Consider the following 7,520-nt stretch of genomic DNA (forward strand, 5'->3'; position numbering starts at 1 on the left):
TGGGGTAAGTCCACACAACGTCGGTGCTACCTACATTATGTGGACGTCTTTTGTTCGGAAGTCCACACTGCGTATGTAAGACAAGCTCACCCACACACCCACCCACACACCCACCCACGGAAGGACAAGGCGGAAACAGTATGCCCCTTCGGCTTCGCCGCGGGGCATAAAAAAATCAATGATGAGTACCATACATCCACTGGATTTCAAATCAGTGATGTTTTCTTGCACACGCGTACAAACTTCAAATCTTATTATTTTGTTTCCCAATTTCAAATGTTTGCAGAGGCACAATGGGCAAATTATATACACTCTATAAAGTGGCAGGTCAGATTGGACCCGAATCTGGGTCAGATTTGACCAGTGTTGTAGTCAGGTACTTTTTCCAAGTGCCAAGTACTGCCGAGTTCTTATGTTTCCGAGTACGATTACAAGTAGGAGTATTTGTACTTAAGAGTACAAGTACCTGTCTCCAAGTACGTGTACTTGTACTTCAAAGTGTTAATTATTATTCTTTTCAAGGACACCTGATTGACATTTTGTCGAAAAAACCCGAAAACTCAAAACCGTTATTGTGGCTGGGGAAAAAATACTGTTTTATGGCAAATTTAGTCAAGATCAACATATCCCAGTTTTCACAAAATCTTCGCCTAAACTTTAGTTTTTTAATATCGTCTTTTTAATAAGCTTTTTAATATCGTCTTGTAAAATATCGTCTTGTAAAATAAATGCTCCCTTTGATTGAGAATGTTAACATTTTGGATTTTGCTATGAGTAGTTATTCAAGGCAAGTGAGTTTCCACGTGAACCCTTAGCGATGGGAAGCAGGACTGTAACTTGTCCAATCCACCCAATCCCGGGTTGCCAGCAAGGTACAAGTCAGTCAGGCTTGGCATGTCACCTACCGCCGAGGTGACACGTCTAATGTCTGACGGTGTCAAGTTGCAATTGCTCAAGTACAGCCTACTTAAGTGCCTCATTTTTGGCAATTCCTTGGCCCACAACTTAGCCGATGCCCCTAATGCTTTGCTGTTATCAAGGATCAAGTCAGTCAGTCTGGGCATGTCATGTACAGCCGAGGCAATGTGTTCAATGTCTGTTGGTAACCAAGAGCAACTTTTCAGATCTAGCTTACTTAATTGTGTCATTTTCGGAAATTCCTTGGCCCAAAGCTCAGCCGATCCACCAAATAGGCAGTTGCCTGCCAGGATCAAGTCAGTCAGTCCAGGCATGTCACCCACACCCGAGGCAATGTGCTCAATGTCTGTAGGGTTCAAAACCATATCGCTTAGGTCCAGCCTATTTATGTGTGTCATTTTCGGCAAGACCTTGGCCCACAACTCAGCCAATCCTTCCACGCAAATATAGTTGTCAGCAAGGATCAGGTCAGTCAGAATTGGCATGTCAGCTACAGTCGCGGCAATGTGTTCGATGTCTGAACTTGAAAAATAGCAATCACTCAGGTCCAGCCTGTTTAAGTGCCTCATTTTCAGCAATTCCTTGGTCCACAAATCAACTGTTCCACCCAGTGTGCGGTTGCCAGCAAGGCTGAGGTCAGTCAGCTTGGGCATGTTGGCTACAGCAGAGGCAATGTGTTCAATGCTGTCCCAACCCAGTGCATGGCAAGCCAACTCAAGTCTGTTGAGGCTTGTCAAGTGTTTGATATGAGGGGCCCATTCTGCGGCACTTTCTGAATAGGCATTTATATACAGATCAGTCAAGTGTTGGTTGCCTTTCAGCGATGACAGTATCTTCCCAAGACCACCCTTCCCTAAGTAACATCTGTACAGCCTCAGACTCCTGAGGTTTTCCATGTTACCCAGGGCGAATGCTAGATCACTGACCGAAGACACAAGAGAAATAGAATTAGCTGCAAAAGTAGAAATAGAAATAGCTGTAACACATGCAAGCTGTGTCATGCAGCTGTCTGACCTGAAGGTGATTTCAAGAAGGTACATGAGACGTTGGAAATCATCATTTTTACACACCTCGATAGTTGATGGGATGAGTGAGTCGCTGGTGAGACTGAGTGGGACCTTTGCTGACTGGCTTTCAAGAAAGCAACTGCGACTAACCGCTTGTATAACACTTGACTGGTACCTGGGCTTATCTTTATTGAACTTACGATCAAGCAAGTTTACGATGTCTGTCATGCACTTCTCATTGTCACCACAACAAAAACGAAAGAGAAACTCATTCGAAACAACTCCCTCAAATGTTGAGCACAATTGACTCAAAATCCTCTGATATTTCAATTTGTTCTTCACACGCGTAAACAATCCGAGGGTTGATGAAAGGTTCAGACTCTGCAAGTACTTCGCTGCACAGTATTCCTGCACAGTCTTGTGCATGAATTGTATGATGTTAATGGATTTGCTGTTTTTGATAACTCTCTGTTGGGTCAGGATGCCCGCTTTTAGTGCCAGCTCCAGCACCTTCGGTTCAAACTCATCTTCTTGAAATGAGAATTTCTGGTTAGCACTTGTGAGTCTACGCAGTGCAATTTGTCCTATGGCAATCACTGTTTTTGATGCGTAGTGTCCAGAGAGATGTTTTCTTGTGAACATGTGATCAATTGCCTCAGTGAAGAGGCATGAAGTTGTTTTTGGGAGTTGTTTACTCTCCCTCCACAACAAACACATGAGAAAGAGCAACACAGGCGTCTTAGCAAAATAACGCAGTGTGTTCGACTTTCCGATGGCTTGGAGTAGTGCTTTGCCAATATCAGGATCTCTTTCGAAGAATTTCTGAACGAAGTCATTAAAATCCTCTTCAGTAAGCCCCAGAACCTCTACATGCGTGCAAGGATCTTGGACAAGTATTAATGACGTCAGTGTCTGAAGATGAGAAGGGCGGGTGGAGATGCATATGAGACATTCCTTGTACACTCTTCTATTGAGTGATTTTAGGATTGAACCAAATGAGGCTGCATTGAGTTTTTTGGGTTTCATTTCATCAAAACCATCCACAAGAATCAAGACCTCATTTGGGTTGGCCAGGATGAATTTATCAAGTTCATCCCTTTCTATTCCTGACTTTTCGCCAAGAAGTTGATCGAAAATGGAATCAACAAGATCAGATTCTTGCGACAGGGCACACATCTTTAAAAGAAAGACAAGCTTGAATCTCTTCAGGATTTCGCTTGACTCATCAGCCCAGTCATATGCAATCTTATCAAAAATGGTTGACTTCTCGACAATTCCCATGCCAAAGAAAATGAGGCGGTTGATCAGTTTCCCATATCTACCTGTCCTTAATCTGAATATGCTGGAATATTCCGTTGTGCTTACGATTTCCCCTCTCTGGCAAGTGTCAAGTGCTTCCCCATCCTGTGTTTCTAATTGTACTTTAGTGTAAATACCAGCTATGTCCATTACATCATTATCAACACCAGGCAACAAGTTAACCGAACTAAGGGTTGTTTTATAAACTCCCTTCAAAACATCCCTAGTCTTTTTACCAGCTTCTTGGTAAGAATCCGTCAACCTTGGATCTTGGTCTGGTCTCTGACTATGCGGAGGTGAAGGTGAAGGCACTCCTAATCAGATCAAAACAAACAAAATTTATTGCTTCAATAAAACAATGTTTATGAAATGGATTGAATTATCTTTCATACACGACTTAGAAAACATATCAAAGAAATTATGACTTGGGATTTCCGGTGAATTAGTAATGCATTGCACAAAATAAATTTTCCAAAGAGGGAAACAAATAAATGTTCAGGATTTTGTACTAAGCTTTAGGCACAAACTAGTCTAGAGCTAGATGTTGTTATGGTTTGATACGCGATAACCAGCGGTCGCGATAACCCACCACCGCGAGAGGGCGCTATCACGACCAACCAATATTGCCCATGGACTTGTCACAACAACATCTAGGAAAACTCGTATTGGTTGTGTGATGCGCGCGCACCTGTTCGGCCTAAAATATGCAGCGCGCAATTCAAAAGATTTATAGTAGTTCCGAAGCAAACTCTCAAATTTCTTCCAGTAAAAAAATAAGAGATGCAGCAAGACCTTTGTGCAACTTCACTGTTCATCTCTTCTGTTATGTGTAGCTTGTGTAGAACTTAATGGACCGTAATTGCCTGCAGAAGTCGCGCATGCGCACTAGTTTCCCCCATTTTTCGGGGGCAGATTTCAGCAGTTTCCCTAGATGTTGTTCTGACAAGTCCGTGGGCGATATTGGTTAGTTGTGATAGCGCCCTCTCGCGGTGGCGGGTTATCGCGGCCGCGGGTTATCGCGCATCAAACCATAACAACATCTAGCCCTATACTATGCACAAACTTGTCAAGTTTCGCCTCATACGATGTCATATAGAACATTTAATATTGTTACACCAACAAAAATAGATTCAGACAAAACAAATGGTAACTGCAGGTTTACAAAACAGATAATTGGACATCGTTATCCAAAGATGGACTAAGTTAACAGCAATAATCTTCTTGTGGTGATCACTTCACTCCAAATAAGTCATATCAGGTTCCTTCAATTAAGATTGGAGACAAGTTGAAGTCGATCGCATTGAACGAACCCGTAAAAAAACGGTTACCAACCATGATTCAATTTTTTTTCCAAACAGCCCATTATTCCATTCATTCATGCATCAATGCAAATTATTGTGCAATGCAGCCCCTTTCAGATGAGGTCCCCAAAGCTAGCGCTATTTGTCGTGGGTACATATAGCCACTATAAATAGCGCCCTTCTATTGTGTCCACCACATATCGAACTGGCTTATAGTTGTACGAAATAAAATTGGTGGTTCTCTAGCTCGCGGAACCGACAATCAGTCTTTTGTGTCCAAGTTACGTAGCATCTCCCCTCCCCTACCTCCGAACACAAAAAATATTACATTTACAACTGATTGGATATTATACAAATACAACGTGGGTTGTGGGGAAATAGTGACAACTAATGACCCCGAGGAGATAATCATCCAACACTGATGGATCGTTTGTTTTCACTATTTCTCTGCAAACACATGTTGTATTTGTTTTACTATACCTCATTAATATTCATTAGGCAGCTGCCATATTTCATTGGTCCATTCCACCATGTTTATTTGGATAAACTGAAACCTTATTTTAAGTTAAGACAAACAGAATGGAAAGAATAATGTAGTGTCACTTAACAGCTTTAACATTTTCACGAAACACTGGATTTATTATTATTGTCCAAAATTTCACCAAGTTCTTCCTCGATTAAAATCGCAAAGCGATCACCACCAGACGCCATTTTGATGTATGCCGTAATAGACTGGCTCAACTGTCCTCACTGGTGATCTCCAGGGTACGCACGTATAATGTAAAGCTCATGCAACATTGGTAAAAGATAGCACAGTACTGGAACAAATCTAAGGCTGCGACCCAGGTGTGTGATAGTACCTCCCTGTTTTTTGTGTGCATCATGCGTGTGTATGAAGACGCAGGGAAATAGTAAAAAATTCACACGGTTGAGTTACTGGAATGGACCAATGAAATGCCATGGTTGCCTGATGAATATATATGAGGTATAGTAAAAAAATCATCTTAAACAAGATTATATTTACCTGGTTCCTCCAACAGGAAGTTGTAAGTGACATTTACTCCACTCAAACCAGAAATGGTAGGGTTGTTGCTACCGCCGACTGCTCCGATGTTTCCGATGGTTCCAGTTCGTGGAGGGAAATCTACAATAAGAAGCAAACAGTCAAATGTCCTTTAAAAATGCTGCAAGTGACACTTACATGTACATGTACGCAACCCCAGTGGCTTGCTGGCAGTCTTTATAAAGTCAGTTAGCTACGAAACTTGTCATTGTCCCTAACCAAAATGGAAGATTTCTATTGTTTTAGCAAAAGTGACCTTGACCTTTGACCTGTCTGCCCCAAAAGTTATCGCGTTGATAAGATTCCTTTTGTTTAAGCAATAGTGAACTTGACCTTTGACCTGTTGGCCCCAAAGCAATAGGCTTCTTTGGACTATCAAGAACAAACCACAAACGAAGGACTTTCAAGTAAATTGTTTCTCAAGTTATCGTGCTGACAGGACAAGAGTTAACCTAACCAAAACACAACACACAGACACATAGACATACATGTACAGTCGTACTCACACCGTCGATTGTGGACATCCTATTGTCCATCTTTTGTTTGTACCCTAACTTTTTTGAAAGACGGCCATATGTTTTGTATGCGACCCAAATCGCGGATGTACATGTATGCTGGGAATCGTGGACGATATTGTTCTCTTTTGTTCACTGGCATTTTTCGTCCACACTTTGTATGCCTGAACGCGTGTTGAACGCGTCGTAAGTTCCTTGACAACGGCCTAAAACACGTCGCAAGTTACGACGTGTCTAGTGGTCATCGCAAAATGAAAAGAGTCATTTCTAAGCCAGTTTTATGCCATAAACATTACATTAACGAGATTATAATACTGAGGCAATGTGTGTAAAGTTGTAAATAGAAAAGTCATTGAATAATTATGAATTAGACCGGAATATTAGAGTTGAAATTTCAAAGTAGCTATACAGTCCAAAGAGAGATTGTTTTCCTTCAAAATTGCATGGCACGGCCGCCATTTTGTTTTACGTTTTAACAAATTTCGAGCTGAGATCCGACGACTCTTTGTTGAATATAAGACGACTATTTACTGTACGCTGACTAAATACATAAAACAGTCACTGAGTTGTGCTACAAAATACACATACAACGCGTCGCACTTACGATATGTTTTGTGAAATGGATCGCAGGACGCATCGCAGCTGCGACGCATCGTAGAGATACAACGCATCGCATCGCTGCGATGCATCTTAAGTTTGATGAAATCGGGTGCTGAACACACCCAGACATACACACAGGAGGAATACGTTATTGCAATATCCCGCTCCAGCTTACAGCCAGGGGATAAAAACGGCCCGAACAAAATGATGTGTACTTGATTCCAACTCTACTTGTCGTCTGTACTAGAAAAACATTGTCTTTAAAAGAAGATACAAGTTTATATATTTTTTTATCTGACCATTCATAGAAAACGAAGTTAATGAAAAACTAGGCTATGACTAAACAAATCTTCGGGTCAGATGGGGGAGGGGGAGGGTGGTAAATGCCCCTTCACTCCCCAGTAAGGTTATAAATTGATTGAACTCCAAACAACTTGCTACAACGTACTCACCTGTTGTAGCTGAGCATGCTGAGGGGGCATGAGCCTCCTGTTGCATCGTGGTAGGGACATCAGTCCGTTGCCAGGCTGCTTCAGATTGTTGCATCGTGGTAGGGACATCAGTCCGTTGCCAGGCTGCTTCAGATGGTTGCATCGTGGTAGGGACATCAGTCCATTGGCAGGCTACTTCAGATTGTTGCATCGTGGTAGGGACATCAGTCCGTTGGTAGGCTGCTTCAGATGGTTGCATCGTGGTAGGGACATCAGTCCGTTGGTAGGCTGCTTCAGATGGTTGCATCGTGGTAGGGACATCAGTCCGTTGGTAGGCTGCTTCAGATGGTTGCATCGTGGTAGGGACATCAGTCCGTTGCCAGGCT

General features: G+C 42.3%; 1 protein-coding gene across 1 annotated transcript; it reads right to left on the reverse strand.

Moving 5' to 3' along the window:
- Positions 1-708: 708 nt before the first annotated feature.
- On the reverse strand, positions 709-7,267 carry LOC119731273 (NLR family CARD domain-containing protein 4-like). The gene is made up of 3 exons (XM_038204404.1): positions 7,156-7,267; positions 5,550-5,669; positions 709-3,538 (listed from the first exon to the last, which is right to left on the reverse strand). Exons 1-3 carry the CDS (start codon positions 7,247-7,249, stop codon positions 783-785), a joined length of 2,970 nt encoding a protein of 989 aa, XP_038060332.1. The 5' UTR covers positions 7,250-7,267; the 3' UTR covers positions 709-782.
- Between the last annotated feature and the right edge of the window lie 253 nt (positions 7,268-7,520).

The sequence above is a fragment of the Patiria miniata genome, unplaced genomic scaffold, assembly GCF_015706575.1.
Source record: "Patiria miniata isolate m_02_andy unplaced genomic scaffold, ASM1570657v1 HiC_scaffold_23, whole genome shotgun sequence".
Taxonomy (NCBI): domain Eukaryota; kingdom Metazoa; phylum Echinodermata; class Asteroidea; order Valvatida; family Asterinidae; genus Patiria; species Patiria miniata.